Here is a 20,871-nt window from a genome sequence, read left to right on the forward strand (position 1 = left end):
CGAGTAGGTGAAGGACTGGGTGAAAACATAAGGGGGGAAAAAAAAAAATGACAATAAAACTGTAGCCTTAGAGAACAATAGATTTGTGTGTGCTGGGGCAGTGACCCCCATCATTCCCATAAATAAATATTTTGGAAAGACACCTTATGCAGCAATGGCAACCTAAAGTCTTGTGGCATAAACATATAGCATAGTGTGGTGAGTTGGACCCATTCTTCCAGGGCGAAGATGCTCGTAAATGCTTGTATGCTTCATTCTCAAATTTGGCATTGATCAGGCCACTGTAGGGCATTTGGCTTTCTGTTTTTAAGTCACTGATGACTGTAACAGCTCCTCTTGTAATATTTCTGACTCTTCCCTTCCAGAGTTCCGTGCAGTGGCATGATAGCAGGAGGGCTCCTTAGCTAACTGTACCCAACTCACATGTTTCATTGTTTGCGAGAGGCAAGTAGTCAATTTCTGGCAGCTACTATTGAGCCTGTCTGCCAATAGCAGTACAGAGACATGATATCATGGGCCAATCCTGCCACCCATTCTATTTTTTTTTTTTTATCAAACCACTCAAATTAATTTCCCTACCAAATTTTCCCACAAAGACCCACAGACAAAAAGACAAGAGTACATGACTTTTATTTACCATTTCAGTAAAGAAGCACTGCTAGAAATAAGCCTGCATGTTAATCTTCTCTACAATATATATCACCAACCTATTTGCAGTAAACATTACCAATCTGCAGGTGTGTTTTTAGACACATTATGGGTGAGAGAAGGCATACAGTATTGGACAGCCTATAGGCTGGTTGAATGGTGGCTCTCATTCATTATTTTAAAGTATTTTCACTAAATCCTTTCCGGATTGTGCTGCTGAAGGAGCAATATACTGCTGCTTAGGTCGCAATGTGGAGCATAACACTAACATCTTACTAAGGGAAACTAGCTACATATGTCTGTCCTACACTACTTTATAAGTGCTGGCTTTTAATACAGAGTTACTCCCTTGAATAGAACTGCAACTTTAAACAGAAATGGTGTTGGCAAAGGACAAAATACTAGGGATTGAAAGAGCCATATTGCCATTATGGTGTTATTTTCAGTATGGATCTAAAATATTTGATTTCTGCAAAGTTAAATCACTGAAAGGGCAGAAATGTCAGCTAGAAAATATAGCCGTAATATTTAGTACTATGATTTTCTATTATTATCCCTCTGTTACTTGGAGCTAATGGTACAAAAGGTTTCTATGCCTAAATTATGTCTTTAGCTGGGGTGATATCTGTCCCCTGCATGAGGGATATGGCAACATTAATAAAAAGGGGGGACCTGTTTGTATAAAGTTTGACAGATAAAAAAACAGAAGCATCAAATGGATACAACAAACTGTTCAGCAGCAATGAACATTATGCCTACAAAGTATCAGGGAAAAAACAACAAAAACAAAACAGAAAAAAAAAAAGCTTTAGAAATGTGCATTTGAATAAAATGTATTATCTCAGTTCGGATTGAGGCATACAGTATACTCATCTATAATTTTTTATGGGATGTAGTAATTTGTGTTAAAGCTATTAGAAACATATATCCCTGTTTCCAAACACTGGTTTCTGCACCCAGTTCCATATGCTACGCTATACCAATACAGCCTAAGGGTTAATAGCACAGATTCTGAAATCTACCCCCTCATCATCAAAATATATTTCAAATAAGCTGGAAATCATGCTAAATGTTATTTTTTATAATTATATCTACCTGCAAATATGTTTCTAAATCAAAGTCCTGCCTAGTATGAAATGGTTTGGGGTGAAGGCACGGGGCAAATACAAGTGCTGAAAGAGGTCAAAAGCCATCCATGCAAACATATTGGATTTAAGCGCTATGGCAAATACAGTGTATTCTCCATCCACATAATTCAGCTGGCCAAGACACACCTGAAACAATCACCTTTCACCGACCTGAACAACACATCCAAACATTTTCAGGTTCCTTGCAATTACCACCTCTATTAATGGCAGTAGCATTTAAGGGCACTTCTCTACAGGCTTTGAATACCTCTACCAGGATTATCTGGCAATGAAAAAAATAATTTGCACTTCCTTCACTTTTGCTGCTGTTCTGATCATTCGAACCAAGGTTGCCATACACTAGTATTGCCTCACATAAAGTATATTCTGCCTGCAACCCAATTGTTCAAACTACTCTGGGTTGGTCCATGGACATATAATATGTGTACAGAGAGCCCTGGATGAGATCTGACCTCTGTCATCAGCACTTAAACACCAGTAACACCAAAAAACTGATTTATATGCATTTAAATATAATGTACTATTATCCTGCCATGGCAAAAACCACGTGCATGCTATAGAAAGACTATGACCGTTATTATAAATAAGCAGCTGCATAGCCATTGGGGTAGCCATTTAAGCCAAATAGGGCAAAAAGGAACATGTTTATGCAGTAGCATAACCAATAAGCTATGGATAACACAATGTGCTCAGCTGTCACACAAGACAGGCCAAATGCCATTCACAACTCTTTAGATACCATAGAATGAAACATTTCTTACATAAAATAGGACAATTTGTTTCAAAGAGATATATATATATATATATATATATATATATATATATATAGATATATATATATATATATATATATATATATATATTTTTTTTTTTTTTTTTTCTTTTTAAATGATTAAAAAATATTTTTTCGCTCACTGTTATTGTCCCTCAACATGAAAACTCTCCCTAAACATTTAAACCCGTTGCATTATTAGCTTCTCTGTTATCTGTTCTGCAAAGTGGGCTATGACAGACTAACAACAGGCCCCATGGCTATGTAGCAGCCATATTATAAACTGTATATCTGACACAAATTCATCATTTATTTTTTTTTGCAAAAAAAAAAATGGTAACCGTATATTATATGAAATATCTATGAAGCCAATATACTGTATTTTTGGTGGTACTGGTTCCTTACATTAGTTTAAAGCAATGTATTAGGCATAATTTGCTGTACGAACATTTGAACAACAGTCTGACTAGCTGAAACCTATATTATATTTCAGCACGCTATAACTATCTTTACAAGTATGCATTTCTAATCATTTTTGGCAATTGGATAGAAATAAGTGAAATAAGAAATAACTTTAAAATAGCTGTATTTTTCTTAAATTCAAATCAACTGGTTTGAGTAAAATCAGGCAGAGCTTTGGCATGCTATTTCCAGATTAACAGAGCCAGCAGTCCATATTGTGTATGAGGCCATGTACATACTCCACACTGGTGCCTGAGGGACATCTGACAAGTTCCAAGATTGCATTTACTCAAAGCTCACAGAACAAATTAAGAAAATAAATAATCATATGTCATACCAGTCTGTGACCAATTTACCTCTCAAAGGCATGGTCTGCAAATACACAAAATGCACTCTTACCAGGATTCAGTCATAAAATGAGTAATTAAAGCAATCACATAGTTTAGACAATGACAAAACAGCGATTTAGGGTTGCACATCAAGCATAAGAATAAATACTCAATGACACGACACACACTTGTACAAGCCTAATTACCCAGAATCGCTTTCCTACATACCTTAAATACAGTGAATTTACAAATCAGAATGCTAAGCATAAAAACAATTGTCTAAAATGTAAACATCTCCAGATGCTTCAATAAAAAGCAGATTGCAGAGAATATTAGGAAAACATTTCTAAACCGTTTTGCTGTTTTTCTAAACAATTATGCAATTTAAAAACTGACTTTTTTTTTTAACCATTGTAATCCTGATGAGATACAATATTCAGTACAGTCTTTGTTTTCCAGCAATTTGCCCTGCACATTAATATATTCAAGTAATAATTGGGAGCTGATGCTGTACCTGAAAAGTTCAAGAAACATCGGACAATAAGATTTTATGTTAAAGTTGTTATTAAAATAGGTCTTAAAAGGTTTAATGGAAAAAATAAAATGGAAAAAAAAAACATTGCAGCAAATTTTCTTCTGCTCCAACAGTTAAGACAGATGGTCTGGTCATATATTAACAAGTCACCTAGATGATTAATAAAGGGGAAAAAAAGCTGGAAATGTCAGTAAAAGGATCTTCAGCTCTGTTCCATTGTGTTGCAAGCACTTAATTGTCAATGCATGAAAGAAAATAAAAGAACCATTATCTCCTGTCTCCAGCTTCCAGACAGTGTCTATTATAAACTGTAGATGTACAAGGTGCTTCAAGGATGAAGGAGGTCAATAATTTAACAGTACAGCATTTTTTAAAGACTTTGCTTGCAACATGCGTGCAAACTGAACCCACTTTTCCATCAAAAGAATACGGGAAATTGGGAGGTAAGATTGTGGTTCACTTAAAACTTGAATCTCTTCATAAGTCCCAAGGCTTTGAAGATGGCAGAAAGCTTACTTTTGCAATTGGATTTCTTGGCGAGCCTCTGTAATGGCTGCAGTCCCTTCCAGACAGTGCTCGTAGGGCAGTTTTATTTGGTGTAGCCTTCTTGCATGGTAGTCTGGGAATACCCTGATTGGTTACATCTTCTAACACAGACTTAACCGTGCATGGGACATTCTTCAGGGACTGGTTGGAAAACCAGGTTTTCTCTTCAGGAATAAAAGAACCAGCTTGAGGTCCATGGGCTTCTTGACCCATTGCAGAAATAAATGAAATTTTGGGATCAGTCAGTGAGTGCTCTGAAGACAAAGAGCCATCATAGCTAATAGATTTCACCATTGGGGAGCCCATATTTGGTGTGGTAATGGCACAGTTTGCTTGTCTCTTCATATCAGAGAGTGAGTTTATGCGCCTGACAGACTGACGCACTGGGGGACGTTGAAATTTCAGAGGTGACTTTTGCTTCTGCGTGACACTGTGGTCATTTAAACAGAGCTTATTAAAGTGTTGTATGTGTTCTGATACCCTGCTAGGTTTACGTGCTGTTAAGACAGTGGGGCGTGCTTCAGAGAAGCCCTCTATTTTCTGGTCCTGCTCAGAAAGCTGAATGATTTCACTTGACGAAGGTGGCAACACTGAAGACATCTCAGCTGAATCTGCATTTTCAACAGTTAGGCAGGAAGCAGACTCACTGGTAGATCTGCAAAATTCATATGTTGTTTTGCAATAACTTTCACATAATTTGTCTTCACTGAAATTCTGCTTTACAGTATCTCCCTCCTCAGTGATTAATAAACTCTCAAGCTGTTCTTCTGCCAAACTGTTTCCACCCATATCTTTTAGTGGACTACCAATCACTTTTCTTTCCAAAGCAGCATTCTCATTCTGTACTAAAACTGTATCTTGTTTAGGCACACAGGTAAGCTCACCATCACTGTAATGGTCTTCATCTTTATCAGTGCCTTTAAGTTCCTTTGTCCCCATTAGCAGTCCAGAGATATGAGAATCATCTGGTAAGACTTCTTTTTCTGGAGGTTCTCCAAGGCCAACAAGTAAGCGGAGATCACTGCCAGACTCTGTAAATGCCTTTGTAATTCTAAGTGCTGTGTTCCCAGCATGGTGTTGGTCTTCTTCATTTAAAGACTCATCTTTTACATCTGTGTCTTTCCTGTAATTGTTAATGAGAGTTTGCGGAACTACAGGCATTGCTGGTGGCTTTCCACTTACAAGAAAAGGCTCAGAGTAGCAGTTTGAAGCACCAAAATAACCAGTCAGTGGAGTTCCCTCGCCACTTATCCCATTTGACACGAAAGGCTGGGATCCTGTCCATGACATTCTTGACTCCTGTGGTGATTTTGGTGTTAACAGATTTTCTTCGGATTTACTTATTTTCTTCGAGCCTATAAAAAAATGGAGAAACATTTCTTTCAAAATTAACCACAATGGGACATTTTCTACCATCATTTTATGTTCCTTGCTTTGATGTCAAGACCAAAGCAGGCAATGAACAGGCTGATGAAGACCAAGTTGGCAGCTAATCGGCCTGTGTACGGGGCACTTGGGACTTCCCACCCATCAGAAGTACCAGGTGCCCTATTTCTACTTGGAAGGTTAACAATTCCCATCAGGTAAGGAGCACTGATGCAGTCCCCTTCTGACTGTCCTTTCTACACCTGCATAGCGTACGACTGTGGTATGGTTTTATTTTATGACAAAAAATAGCAAAAAGCAAAACTGACCAGGGCAATGACAGAAGTAAACTACCATGGAACAACACAACCCTATATGAATATTAGTTTGTAAATGCTATAACTAACTGACATTATAACAGTCCAGAATTGGTTACACTACCCAGCTGTAAGGCAGTGGATTATTACATACCTGAACTTACAAATGGGCTTTTAGCAAGGAAAGGAGGCGCATCCAATTTGTCATTTCCAGACAAGTTGAGTTCTTGTGAGTTTGCAAGTCGCCAGCCAATGTTTTGGGAACGGGTTGTTGCACTCTAGTATTATATATTAAAAAAAAGTATATTAGGTGTAGAGGTTAGCAAAAGTAATTTGGTATGGACTTTATGTCTCTTCTATTACACCTATATTTGGAACATTTAAAAAACATTAACTTTGTAATTATTTTGTATAGCTTACACAAAACTATAAATTAAAAACCACAGAAACAAACTAAAAACTATTGACAAGAAACCCCACAGCAGTGTGAACTTACATCTTTGCTGCTTTTGCCCAAACTGAATCTAAGACGAAGCGATCTGCGCACCATCTCTGTTCGGCTTATCTTGGGAGAAAAGCAACCTGTTTTACCCGAGTCCACTCTGCAGTTTATAAAGGCAAAAAAACCCATTATTAAACACTGCCATATACACACGATTTTTGACTTATATATAAAATAAGCACATTTAGAGTAAAAGCAATCAGATACATAAATTATGGATTAGCAATGCTTTTGACATAGTTGGTGGGAATTAAAAGACATGGAGGTAGATCAGCCAGGTATAAACCAGTTACAAGCAAGTAGGTCCAGTCAAATACTGCAGTAACATTACAGTTTTACAGTAACAGACATTGGTAAATTATGTTCAGATAAACTAACAGCACATGAGGGTGCTTTGACCACTTCTATGTTCAGGTGGAGAACTGCATTGAAACAGCCCTATCCATAAAAATAGGAAGGGATGGACTGCTGCTATATCCAACCTTACCAAAAAATGCCCCATGTGCCACAGGCCTTAATCAGGGATAAAGACTTTCATATGCAGACCAAGCAAGCTTAGTAAGAGACCTCCCAAAGTAATTTAAAGCCAGAACATGTAATACAGTTTATCATAGGATGATATACAGCAGAACTGCACCTGAAGTTGCCATTAGCTTGGGTTGTTCACAAAAGGAGTGACCAAGCTGTATAATAAAAGTCCTTTTCAAGTTAAACATGAGGATGCTGGCCCATATTGGAGAAGGGAAATGAGTGCAGTTTTTTTTTTGTTGATTTAGCACTATATAGGAATTTATAGAAAATCACACCTTTGAACTTTTCTATTCTCATATCTCTTGCTTCTCCTCAGGTTGCCTGTGCTGGAAAGGTGCTTGGTAGTGCCGACAGAGGGGGAAAAAGAACTTTGTGAATTATCCAAGGAAAGGTGGGGGCTTCCATCATACAAAGCTGGAAAAATAAAGTGATTTTTAAAATGTGCATGGTGTAATAAGACAGCTGTTATATATACTCTTAGTTGCCTTTTATGTAAATAGTAATTATATAATCGTATCCTAATATTTAAAATAGGCAAAAATCAAATCATGCAAGTTTGCCATTCTTGAAACAATTCTTTTTTATTGCCTTTAATAGGAAAACTGTATGCTCCAGGAAAGCAAAGCAGTCAAATAATAAACCATGCAAAATCTCCCAGAATGATGATATCATTATAGTTTATTAACAATTCACATCAGTTATATACATCACATCAGACTATATTTTTAATATCCAAATGGTCAGATTATCACCTGAAATATTGCATTAGCTATTACTATTGGAGGCATTTATGGAATATTTCCGTAATTACAGCACTACTAGAAGTTAGTATGCAACAAAGTATTGCATTAAATGGTCACAAAAATCCGCCACTGATACACCAGTAATCCCTAGCCTAAATAGGTTTTCTGTTAAGTCTGCACATTTAATCTTTAATAACAGTTAAGTAGCAGCAATTCATAAACTATTTACCTGAGGCTGGAGTAGATCCACCACCAAATAAGCTGCTTGGTAACAACTCAAAATTCAGGTTATGTTTCATTGATTTCCTCTTTTTATTAGAAATTCCTTGCACAGACTCTACAGGAAGCTTTCTCTTGGAGTTTGGTGTTAGAATTAATGGTGTCACCATTGAACTCAAAACTGAAAGATGTAATAAAATATGTTATTTGCCCATTCCCCAAATCATCTCTACATTGTAGCTTCATTTATAAGGAATGACTGACAGACAGAATACGGATTACGTTAGTCCCATGCTACAGACAATCACAGCATTTCCAGAAGCAATATTTGAGTTCAGGGTAGTTTACAGGGAGCCCATCATTAAACAGTTTATATTGGCAATTTTACATATATTCTACAACACAAATGTCTCTAATGACACTAGTGACTTTTTTTTTTTTTTAACTAGGACTACTAATAATAGAACCTAATTTCAGTGTCCTTTTTTCAACTGAAATCACTGAAAGTTATTTTTAAGGTAACCTTTCTCTAGAATGATATGCAGGTATGCAAACATTTATTTTGAAACCCATTATCCAGAAAGCTCTGAATTATTCTAAGTTTTACAAATGATTTCCTTTGTATGAACAGTGCAGCACCCAAGCTAACTAAGCTGCAGAAATCCATATTGGTAGCAAAACAATCCTATTGGGTTTATTCAGATTTGTATGGTGATTCAAACTACAGAAAAAGCCCCTATACAGAAAACCTCAGGACCCAAGCATTCCAGATAATAGATCCTATACCAATGTCCATATTGCTTGGGGGGAAGCTTAAGGTAATACTGTATATTAGAGGAGCCATGATTACCGCAAAAGATGTGATTTACAGTAGATGAAAATCCATGACAGATTCCCTTTAACACTGCCCAGAGCCACAGCCAACTAGCACAAGACTAAGCAATGAAAAATGTTAAGACAGCATTGTTTTAAAGCAGGAAGGTTAGAGAACAGTAATCAGAATTATTGTTTATATGGCCACTCACTTCACCTATACATGTGAATTTGGCTAATGTAAAAAGACAAGAAAGTATAGAGCAGATGTTGGTTAAAAATAAAACTGGCAGAGCAATACACTAAATACCTACCACTCCTGTCTGGTTGGGGTGTGGATGTAGGTGTTCTGTTAGTTTTAAGCTTATTCAAAGCTCCACTAACATATTCTGAAATGTAAGACATAAACTGAGCAGCATGTCAGGGCATATAACTACAAGCAGCAGTGTTACCTAAAATGATGATGCTTTAAACATCATTTATTGGTTGAAAAAAAGAAGCAGTGTATTTGCTTTAAAAGCAAGTAACACTAAAAAACTAATTTTGCATGGTTAGTTATTACTTTATATTGAGACTACATGGCTGCTTGAAAACCAGTGAAGTCTGCAACAAATTGATTAGTAACATGATAATACTAGAGGAAAGTAGCAGGCAGAGGATTCTGCTATTTGAGCTAACTTACAGTAAGCGGTAGTAAAGCCTAAAGATTTGGCTCAATAATGAACACACTGAGAGTTAACCAGGAACAACAAAGTTGCATTAGCTTATTATTAATGCCCTTAGGGCTATGGCACATGGGTGATCTGACCACTGCTGTCCTCTGGTAAAAAACAACCTGTCACTGTTCGGTAGTAATAAATAAAAAGAGGTGACTTTTGTCTGCCGATCCCCTGAGCTGTTCACTTACCATGGATTAGAATGGGACACATGGCTAGCATTGGAGTTTTATTATTGTATGATAATACATTTATTAGGGATGTCAGCAGAACATAGCACCGGTGAAGTCTGACTGCAGGTACTGGACTGGATTAAGCCAAATCCAACTAATTTCAGTGTTTGCTCATAAAAAAAAAAAAAAACCATCTGGGGGAACAAAAAAAAAAAAAATTCTTCCTCCACTGCATTTGCTGTTAATAGCCAGTAGGACCGGGTGCTTCTGCAAATACAAATACACCATTCAGTCCTTCCAGCTTCTGTAGAGAGTTTTCTATTACAGTGAGATGCAGGTAGGAGATGAGAAGGAAAGCAACAAAAAAAAAAACAAAAAAACTGGTATTGTATCCTGATTTCTGCCTATTTCTAATAATTTGTCTTCACCCTAAACTCAGTAACCAGTAAAAAATTGCTGCAGAGATGTAGGCAAAGGTGAAAAAAGGCTGCAGTAAATATATGCTTCTGGGTTTGTCCCTAGAGCTCGTAAATATAGACTAAATGAAACATGTCCTTACTACTCACACCTTATACACAGTAACTTTTGTACACCAAATAGGTAATGTAGGACACCTGTAACAATAAGGGACATTAAAATGGCATGGGCTTACAATGCTTTGCCATATTAAATATCTACTTTTTTAATTTAAATTATTTATATTTACACAGGCAGAAATTGCACAATGGCAATCAATTTCTCTAGTTATGTGGGCAAATAAAGGTTGTGTTGTTTGTAGGGAGAAAAGGATGTAACTAATCTACATTAAAAGCATTACTTTGATTCAGATCTATCCTTGCGGGCACCAAAGATAACTAGGTTTGATGCCAACTGTGTTGGAGTTTAGTGTTAAAATGCATACCAATGACCAACTAATGCCCGACACAAGGTTGCAGTAAATATATGGTAACTTAATTTCAACATGTAAATTGCAAGGTAAGTCTCTCTCATGTGGCACCTTTAATGTCCCAAAGACACTGGGCAAGCAAATGATGATATGATAGAAATAAATCTATTGCCAATGTTTACAAAAAAGTCTGGAGGTATGCAATCTATAGCGTATAGCTTATCTGTGTCAGTTTATCATGAATCATACATCAGAAAGCACAAATGAGTTTTATTTGTGTATACCCACCACCCATACTTCGACGCCTTCTCCTTTTCCTTTCTCCTGGAGATACTTCATCACCTTCTTCAGATCCCTCTGGCAAAGGTGTGTCAGTAACCAAGTCGACACCCAGCATTCCTGGGATCTTTTCCGTGATAAAATCAGGCACACAGCCTAAAAACAAAATGTAATGCTCAACAGAAGGCAATAATCATCTTTCAGGATATTTTTTTAAAAGTTGCTTTTAGCATAGACACTTTAAAGGACATGTAAACCCCACACACAAAAATTTAATCAGTGAACAGCCTCTTAGAAATCTTTCAATACCTGCCACACTGGTTGTCTAGAGGTTAATAGTAAGGCTGCAGCATCCCCTTAATCACTTAGATTTCCTTCTCCCCTGTAAGCAAAACAGAGACTTATGCCGCACACCCTTTGGCTCTCCAAATAATTAAACACCCGGTGCACACTGCTGGAGGGATCGGCACCCTCCCAAAAAATAAAGTAGCAACAAAAAGGTGCACCTCCGCAATAAAGGTCTTAAAGGGCTTGCTCCCTTTTTTTGCAGCTCTGAGTGCCATTCGCTTTTTGTTGCTACTTCTCCTCCTGTAATCCCACTCTACCCCCCTTCCTCGGGAATTTGCTTTGGCTGTTGGCTTGTGGGCATGCTCAGTTGTTCTAAGCTCAGATTGCTAAACACGCCCCAGTCTAGCAGCCAGTGAAGAGATGGCATTGCTGGTTCCCATAGGAACTCAGCTCTAGCTGTCTGCTTCAATTTTTTTCTCCTTTCTCGCCTGAGCTCAGCTCAAACAAAGCAGAACTTGTATCAAATGATGAAATGTATGCTGAATAAGGGTCTGTGTGTGTGTATGCTGTTTGCAGATTTAAATGTAACTGATTATGTATCAGAGGGAAAATGGCCACTAGGTGAAAGCTGCTATTTGCTTTAGGAAAATGTGATGGTGCTGGCAAGCGGAGGGGATATATGCAATACAAATAATGCCATTTGGGTGGGGGAGACATTCCCAACTGATATACATTGTAGGCAAATGTAGGCTATACATGTCCTTTAAGGGATGCTAGAACTTCTTTTAATTCCCTAAAGGAATATTGTCATGGGAAAACATGATCTTCATTTCCCAGGGTGCTACAGCCATGTGATCTGTGCTCTGATAAAACTTCAGTCACACTTTACTGCAAGTTGGAAAAATATCACCCCCCTCCCAGCAGCCAATCAGTAGAACAATAGGAAGGTGGCAAGACAGCAGCACCCAGTAGATATCAGAATAGCACACAATAGCAAGAAATCCAAGTCCAACTTGGGACTCCTCCAGTTACATGAGAGTAAGAGAAACAATAGGTTGCCTGAAATCAGTTCTAATGTGTAGCGCTGGCTCCTACCGAAAGCTCAGACTCAGGCACAATGCACTGAGATGGCGCCTACACACCATTACAGCTAAAAATACATTTGTTGGTGCAAGAATAAAATGTTAAATGGCAGTGAATTATTTGCTATGTAAACAGTGTAATTTAAAAATAAAAAGTACACCATAAAAATCATGACAGTATCCCTTTAAAAGATATCCTTCAGTTAAAATATAAAACATCAACAAAACTGCTACACAATTACACATTGTTTTTAGTCAAAATTACATTCTTATAGCAGTACGAAGTCTATGGAGACAAACTGCTACTATTTTTGTTTATTTAGAGGGTAGGAATATGCACAAGGAATTCAAGAAAGCATTCTCTGCAGATAGCTTCCATTGCATGCCCCACCTAGTGACAATCTATTAGTAATTATTAATCATGCTGGTTGTGCTGAAAATATATAATTAACAAAGGTAACTAAATAGTTTGAAGGAACATTATTCCATATTAAAGGAGAAGGAAAGGCTAAGTCACTTGGGGGTGCCAAAATGTTAGGCACCCCCAAGTGACTTAGATCGCCTACCTTGTACCCCGGGCTGGTGCCCCTGTACGGAGGGAACAGCACCAGCCCGGGGTAGCTGCCGGCGCTTCCTCCTTCCTCCTCGCATGCGCCGGCCGGCGGATTTCGCCGGCAGCGCGCAAAGGAAGGAGGAAGCAGTGTCTACAGGTGCCCCGGGCTGGTGCTGTTCCCCCCGTACAGGGGCACCAGCCCGGGGTACAAGGTAGGCGCTCTAAGTCACTTGGGGGTGCCTAACATTTTGGCACCCCCAAGTGACTTAGCCTTTCCTTCTCCTTTAAAATCAAGAAACAAGCAAGCCCAGAGGTAATTTAACTCACCAATATCTGCTGCCTGGTCAATTAGCGTTCGTACTACTGCAGCTTGTACACGCAGCTTCTTCTCTGTACTTGGAGAAATCTTCTCTCCATCATCATTTGAATGCAAGAGATTAGGAGCAAATATTACTGCCAGGTTGTTGCTGTTCATCTTGTTTGCATCAGATCTATAAAAAAAATTATATAATTTTTTTATTTTTAATATGAACAGAACTCACTGTCATACTGGGTTGTAAGGATACAATCCTCACATCCTGCAAAACTCACAATTTATATTCTGTCGATAAGATAGACAGAATTCCATGCTTAGGAGAAATCTAAACTAAAGAATCTAGTAAGTGAGTTTCTGGAAATGCCTTCTATTGCCCAAAAATTAAAAGCTGGCCAGATGCTAACAAAAAATAATGCATAGCGACAAAGCAGTGCAATATGTTGGATTGTCACTAAGACTAAATTTGACTAGAAATAAGCCAGTGCATATATGTAAAAAAATACTTTTAGAGATACATAGTAATACACAAAATTAAGAGTATGTATACACCCAAATTGACCAATGAGAGTCTCTGTATCATATATACATCATATACAGTCAGGCATTTGTAATGCTGGCAGTGGTTATACTAGGAGTTGTACCTATGGTCTAATAAAGTATTCACCCAAACAATAACCCACTAAAAAAATTCTCCCTGAAAACAAATGTACCCACTAGATTTATAAGCAAAACACCAGTTATTATTCCACTGTCAATTATTGGCTTATATGCAGTTCCATGCAACATAACCTGAATATTTTCATCTACAAAAGCCACAAGCGAATATTTTCTAATCAAATAGTTGCTTTCAAATACTTACCTCAAAGCCACAGCATGCAAAAAGCTAAAAAAGTATTGTAATATTTGAACAGTTCTTTCTGGTATGAGGCAGGTAAGAAGCATTGTTGCAGATATCCTTTCAGAGTCAGTGCTTAAATGTTGGGCTTTGTAAAATGCATCTTGGAGATCTGTAGGCAGTACAGGCTCAGGTAGCTCTCTGAAGAACTGCTTAAGGATGCCAGCAACATCACAGGGAAGTGCAGTGGTCAGACAATTTTCTCCATTGTCTATTTTAGTCTGAAACAATCCAGAACACTGGTTAAAAATCAAAGGAAGCAAAGCATTTTATGATCTAACTTACCTCTTGAACTATAGAAACCCTGTTGCCTACCTACAAAGCTAAGGAAGCAAAAAGTTAGGCAGGAAAACATTTGGCTGATGGCACTTCAATATATCCCCATATTCACAATGCACGTGTGTGCAAACACTGTCCACAGGAGCTCACCATCTTCGATTTTGTAAGACTGTCTCCTGTGAGCCAGTGGCAATACACATACTCAGTGTGCTCTGGGTTGCTGCCGACAAGCTAATGTAAGGGTCATAGGAAGATATCAAAACCGCATAGTAGCTGATGCTACAGGGTTGAATATTAATACATTCTGATACAGAATGCACTGTTTTCTATGCTACCATTTACTGTAGAACTAAATTTATATATATATATATATATATATATATATATATATATATATATATATATATATATATATATATATATATATATATATATATATATATATATATATATATATATATATATATTTAATATTGCGAGTCAGCCCCTAAACCCAGGTACTGGAGTGCAGCACAAAGCATGCGCTGTGCATCAGCAAAAAAGATGGGGAATTACTGGGGGCATCTAGAGGTACAGGACATATCACTGGACTACTGCTTTGTTAAGCTTTAGTTCTCTTCTTAAGTTAATCATTGCATTTGTCAATATAATAAGTTGAAGACAAGGCTAACAATGCCGAGTTTTCTCGGAACCCCTCAATCTGCACTCGTTTTTAATATTGATATCTACACATTGAAAGTCATGCCTTGCAATAGCTTTCTTACCTTTAGTAGTTTCTGTCGCGCGACAGAGCCAGACTTCCTAAAAAGCCCTTCAGTGTTTAAATGCTTCTCCAAAGATTTACAAACAATAACTAAGATCCTGTAAAAGGAACAGTGTGAAAGTTACACCTGCCAACATGATAACGAATATCTTCACTTATTTTAAAAACATTTTTAATTCAGTATCCTGTACTTGTAGTATACTGTCAAGTTAGGTAATTTTTTTAATCTATATTACAGATATGTGGGCTTTTGACAAACAAAAGAACTGTTATAATGTTACTACAATTCATATTTTAGATATGTATGAACTTGCCCAGACTCTGCATGGCATGTACCAACTAAATGAACTGCTAGTTTCTGCCAGTTTTTGATTAACAACGTCTTTGTTTATGGCAAACATTCTATTAACCATATCCTATGCTAGTACCACAAGCTGTGTTTAATCATGTGCATATTTAAGGGTATATCATATTTTGTAAATATGTGGTTTTATGTCACTTTTGCTTTCGGGGAGGGGCTTGTGGTGTATCCACCAGTGCAATTTAAGCCCTGATTTGGGTGCTATTTTCCATTATGGGTCTGTCTTCTTGTTAGTACTGGGCATTAAGGTGGTAACCCAGCGTGCACCCACAGTTATTTGGTGGCCAGTATAAAGGAGTGGTAACAGTTAAGGTGCCATTTGATCCAATGGCGAGTTAGGTCATTTTCCAGCTTTCAAGCCTTACAACAGGCTACTACTTTTCTTTGGCTTAACCATTTAGGGCTGTGGCACATGGGTAGATTAGTCACCCACGAAAAGGGAGATTTGTCGCGGGCGACTAATCTCCCGTGTGCCACAGCCCTTAAGTGGTTCCTTGTCTTTGATCATACTGTGCATGTAAACAGTCCTGGACAGCCACAAGGGATCAATGGAAAAGCAGAAGGAGAAGAAGAAAATGGAGGGTTAGGGTTCATAGGAAAAGTGAACCAGGGAGGCTGCTACAGATGAGATAACCTGCAGAGAATGTACTTGTTTCACTTAGTTAGGGCTGACACAAGGGCACACTGCCTTAACAGGTCAAGTCAGTGGGACCAAACGTGTCTCTACTAACTGCACGCCTTTTCCCTTTAATGTGCATAAGACTAGGATCTAGTTTTCTCTTAAAGTTTATAGTGAAGTGTGGGGTAATTTTATTTATTTTTTAAAAAAATCTTTTGTGCACTTACATAGACATAACTCTATTAATAAAAATATAGAAAATCACAGAAAGAAAAAAAAAAGTGTAGTACTCACACTGGTACATTTCCATACTCTGGCAAGTACTGATAAGGTAAGGAATGTAGGGGTGTACCAAAGACTTTTCCCTGTAAAGATACACAAAAATAACATGTATCTCAATATCAACTTTAAAACATTACATAAACATAATCTGTATCATTCTACTATATATATATATATTTATATATATATATATATATATATTATACATACATAATATATATATACATAATATATATAATATTTAGTAGATATATATATATATATATATCTCAAACTGGAGTTAGCAAAAGAAAACAGTTACTAAACAGTTAAAATGATAGCAATCATACTAGAAAAAGGTCTGGAAAAAAAGTGTCTTTTTGCTCATAAGTGTTGTGGTTAAGTCACATTTCCTTTTCTATTATGTTTTAGCCATAGCTGTTTCCTGCTACCAGCATGCGAGACAAAACTACTCCAGAACTGAAACAAAAACCACTAGGGAAATGTTTTTTTATGTCAATAATTTGAAAGGGTTCCGTGTAAATCTGCAGTGAAAGCAGACAATAAATTGTACGATTCAAAACAAATATTTCCACGGGGAGGCGCACAGATTGTAGCCCCTGTAGTAATGAAGTTATAACCATGATTTTCTCAAGTCTACACATGCCAAACTTCAAAAACAGGTTGCAAGGCCCTTTCATGTATGCTGCAATTCCTCTGAATTAGATTCATTCACAGTCAAAGATGTTCTCTTAAAATTAACTTTGATTATAAGGTAGAAAGTGGAAACTCTAAGAATTTGCAATAGGTTATTTGGATAATTTTTGAATTAAAATATTTCATCTGTAGCTTTCCAGTTTGGCACTAAACTATCACATAGCTGCTGATAAAATGGACACATCTCATTAAAACCTGAAGGCTGAATTGAAAGATGTAATAACAAAAATACAAATAAGAGACAGAAACTGCTTTCTGTTAACTAGGCTTAATGACATCAAACAGCATCTTAAAGGAACAGTAACACCAAAAAATAAAAATGTTTTTAAGTAATCATAATACAATGCACTGTGGGCTGTATACAGTCCTCCAAGGGTTTATGGCTCTCAGTTGGCTCACAGGCTCCATAGATTCCTTTGTGTGACAATCATACAAAAATCTGGCACTTGAAAATTGGAATAACAAATAACACAACAACTTTCACAGCATAAAGCAAGGCAGGCTAACTGGTTTCCTGGGCTGGATTTGGCCTTTTGTGAGATTTTTTTGACCCTTATTCTGCCCAAGGGCTCCTCAGATTTTTAAATCCATTAATTAAATGGAAAAAAGTTGTTCAAACACAACTCCTGTACCCAGGGCCCCAGCATACATTTTCAGCACTAGTTTCATTGCCTCAGATAAACAAACATTACCTTTATACTCACACTCTGCAGGACCAGGCTAGTCCAAACATTACTTCTAAGCTCCCACTATGTAGGACTAGAGTATCAATCAACCTATCTACACAACAATTACTATATTTCCAGTCTGTAGAACTAGGCTTAACAATCTGCAGTGCTAGGGTGGTACCCCGACATTTCTTCTATAATCAGTCTGCAGGCCCGATGTAGTAACCTGTAAAGAACCATGACAACTATGTTCACATACAGTACCAGATGAGTATCTTATAAAGACGCATGGCGCAAATGTACACTCTGCAGCTCTAGGGTAGTAACAAAGATGACTTTCATACTCACACTGTGCCACACTAGATGTACTAGATTGTAACTAATGAACGTTACTTCTGTAGTTACACAAGCACCAGGTTAGTACTGTTTAAAGAAATATACCAAGTATACTCACACTGTACAGAGGGAGGGTCGTAGCATGTAAATAAGCACAGTATAGTACTATATATACTCACACTGTACAGAGGCAGGCAGGGCATATAAATAAGGACAGTACAGTATATATACTCACACTGTACAGAGGCAGGGCATATAAAGGATAGCACAGTATATATACTCACACTGTACAGAGGCAGGGCATATACATAAGGACAGTACAGTATATATACTCACACTGTACAGAGGCAGGGCATATAAATAAGGATAGTACAGTATATATACTCACACTGTACAGAGGCAGGGCATATAAATAAGGACAGTACAGTATATATACTCACACTGTACAGAGGCAGGGCATATAAAGGATAGCACAGTATATATACTCACACTGTACAGAGGCAGGGCATATACATAAGGACAGTACAGTATATATACTCACACTGTACAGAGGCAGGGCATATAAATAAGGATAGTACAGTATATATACTCACACTGTACAGAGGCAGGGCATATAAATAAGGACAGTACAGTATATATACTCACACTGAGCAGGACCTGGGCAGTCGCTTTGCCAAGCTCAGGACGCTGCTTGCTGTTCCAGTTCTTGATTTTGATGCCACATGAGCGCAGATGTTGCACGACAGCGAGTTTGGCGAGGCCGCGGTGCTCGGTTGGCTGCTTCATCCTGCTGCCCTTCTATAACCCACCTACAATGGCTGCGTTCATTCAAACTGTGCGCACTGAACTCTGTACCGTATGTTGTGCAGCGGCAAGCTTCTCCCACGCTTTATGTCTATCTTCTCATTTCCTTCATACACTTCCCGGGCCCTCCACTAACTTACTAGCAATCTGCTACACAAGCTACAGGCGAGGGGCCCTAAGAGTCCCGCACAGCAGCCTGCATTCACACTCCCCCTCACTCACACACACAATGGCTTCTCCTCTCGCCATTAACAATTCAGCACTTTACATTCCCAACTACTTCACTTGCCATTTCTCCTTCTATTCGCCACTTTCCGTCTTAACTTTCTATCCCACCGATATTTTCTCTTCCTTTCCTCTCTCCCGCTCAGCCACCACCCCCTCTCACGCTCATTGGTCAGCAGTAGGTTCAAATCCGAGGCCCCCGCGTTGCTATGGTGACGGGGCTGCCCTGCGTGCGCCTGACAGGAGAGACGTTACGGAGACGTTAGTGGGAGGAGTTAAAAATTAAAAAGAACAATTAGGCAAGTTGCGTGACAGACTGAGGCGGCGGACACATATAATGCCTTGCAGCACAATGTAACAGTTGTGAGTTGTACAAGCTTAGGCAATGTGCGCCGGAAGCGCAGAACCCCCGCCCGAACATGTACACACACGATTTTGCAGTTCTGTATATTTACCTCTTTATAGTGTAACTTGTATATGCTGCGCTGTATGTTAGAAGAATAGATTAGTAGAAGTGGAGAATGTGCAGTAATAATAAATACAGTTACAAGGCAATGTAGAGTAATTAATTGTTAGCCCAGCGGGCACCTATGTGTCATGGTGATACTGAACCCAGCGAACAAGAAGAATGGGGCCCCAATGAAACAACAATAGTACATTGTGCGCACATGCCTGTGCCCCTGCTGTAGCCACTGTCTGAAGGCCTAAATGTGCTATGCTTCCTAGCTATTACTGCTCCTACACAAACAAAACCAACCTCAACAAAGCCATCCTAATAATCAAATATCACAGAATCTTGTGGGAAAAATAAGGGAGGTAACAGCTTTATTAAGCAACATCTAGAGCAATTCCCTTCCACCAAATGTGGCCCAGTTAAGACACATGTAAGTTTTTTAAAGTATCCACCAAGGGAAAGGCCAGAGCCTCTTGAGCTGCTTTCCCTGGTTTCTCTCTTCTCCTCGCGCCCCATGGTCCATACCAAAGTTTTCTGCGCAAGCCTAACCATACAATCACAGTCTACTAAGCCTGGGCATAGCCCCACCCTCTGGCACTTTCTCTTTACTGACGCATTTCGCCATTAAAAAAGAGGGGAGAAGGAAAGGCACCTCCAAGTGACTTTAATCGCTTACCTTGTACCCCGGGCTGGTGTCTCTGTTAAGAGAGAACAGCACCAGCCCGGGGTACCTGCAAGCGCTTCCTTCTTCCGCGTTGGTGTGCTTACTCATGCGCATTAGAGTGAAAAGCCGAACTTTAACAACAAAGTTGGCTTTTTACTCTACTGTGCATGCGCCAGCCCAGGGATTTCACTGGCTGAAGAAACGCGGAAGAAGGAATCGCTCGCTACAGGTACCCCGGGCTGGTGCAGTTTTCACCAGCCCGGGGAACAAGGTAAGCGATAAAAGTCACTTGGGGGTGCCAGCAATTTGCAAATAACTATAAAGCATACCTCCCCACTGTTCTGATTTTTGTGGGACAGTCACAATTTTAACAGCTCAGCCCACAGTCCCAGATTCTTACTGAAAAGTCCCTTGTTTCCATTTGATCTGCAATGAACGCTAAAAAAGATACTGTTCTCAACCTTAGATAATACTTTTTGCGGGACACCCCAGATTTTAACAGCTCAGCCCACAGTCCCAGATTTTTACTGTAAAGTCCCTAATAACCCTTTAATCTGCAATGAATGCTAAAAAAGATACATTTCTTAACCTTAGTTAAATAA

At 38.4% G+C, this 20,871-nt stretch overlaps 1 protein-coding gene across 1 annotated transcript; it reads right to left on the bottom strand.

Moving 5' to 3' along the window:
* Positions 1–3,912: 3,912 nt before the first annotated feature.
* On the bottom strand, positions 3,913–19,232 carry arhgap11a.1 (Rho GTPase activating protein 11A, gene 1). The gene is made up of 11 exons (NM_001127991.1): positions 18,768–19,232; positions 16,435–16,505; positions 15,162–15,258; positions 14,083–14,339; positions 13,235–13,398; positions 10,994–11,140; positions 8,128–8,298; positions 7,431–7,569; positions 6,619–6,724; positions 6,277–6,400; positions 3,913–5,795 (listed from the first exon to the last, which is right to left on the bottom strand). The coding sequence occupies exons 1-11, from the start codon at positions 18,906–18,908 to the stop codon at positions 4,372–4,374; spliced, it is 2,841 nt and encodes a 946-aa protein (NP_001121463.1). The 5' UTR covers positions 18,909–19,232; the 3' UTR covers positions 3,913–4,371.
* Between the last annotated feature and the right edge of the window lie 1,639 nt (positions 19,233–20,871).

This window comes from Xenopus tropicalis, chromosome 8 (genome assembly GCF_000004195.4).
Source record: "Xenopus tropicalis strain Nigerian chromosome 8, UCB_Xtro_10.0, whole genome shotgun sequence".
Classification (NCBI taxonomy): domain Eukaryota; kingdom Metazoa; phylum Chordata; class Amphibia; order Anura; family Pipidae; genus Xenopus; species Xenopus tropicalis.

Excerpts from the sequence above, each read along its gene's own strand:
- arhgap11a.1 (NM_001127991.1), bottom strand. The coding sequence starts at position 18,908 with ATGAAGCAGCCAACCGAGCACCGCGGCCTCGCCAAACTCGCTGTCGTG. Across the intron at positions 13,399-14,082 it reads TTGCATGCTGTGGCTTTGAG|ATCTGATGCAAACAAGATGA; the intron begins GTAAGTATTTGA and ends TTTTTTTTATAG. Across the intron at positions 6,725-7,430 it reads GAGAATAGAAAAGTTCAAAG|AGTGGACTCGGGTAAAACAG; the intron begins GTGTGATTTTCT and ends TATAAACTGCAG.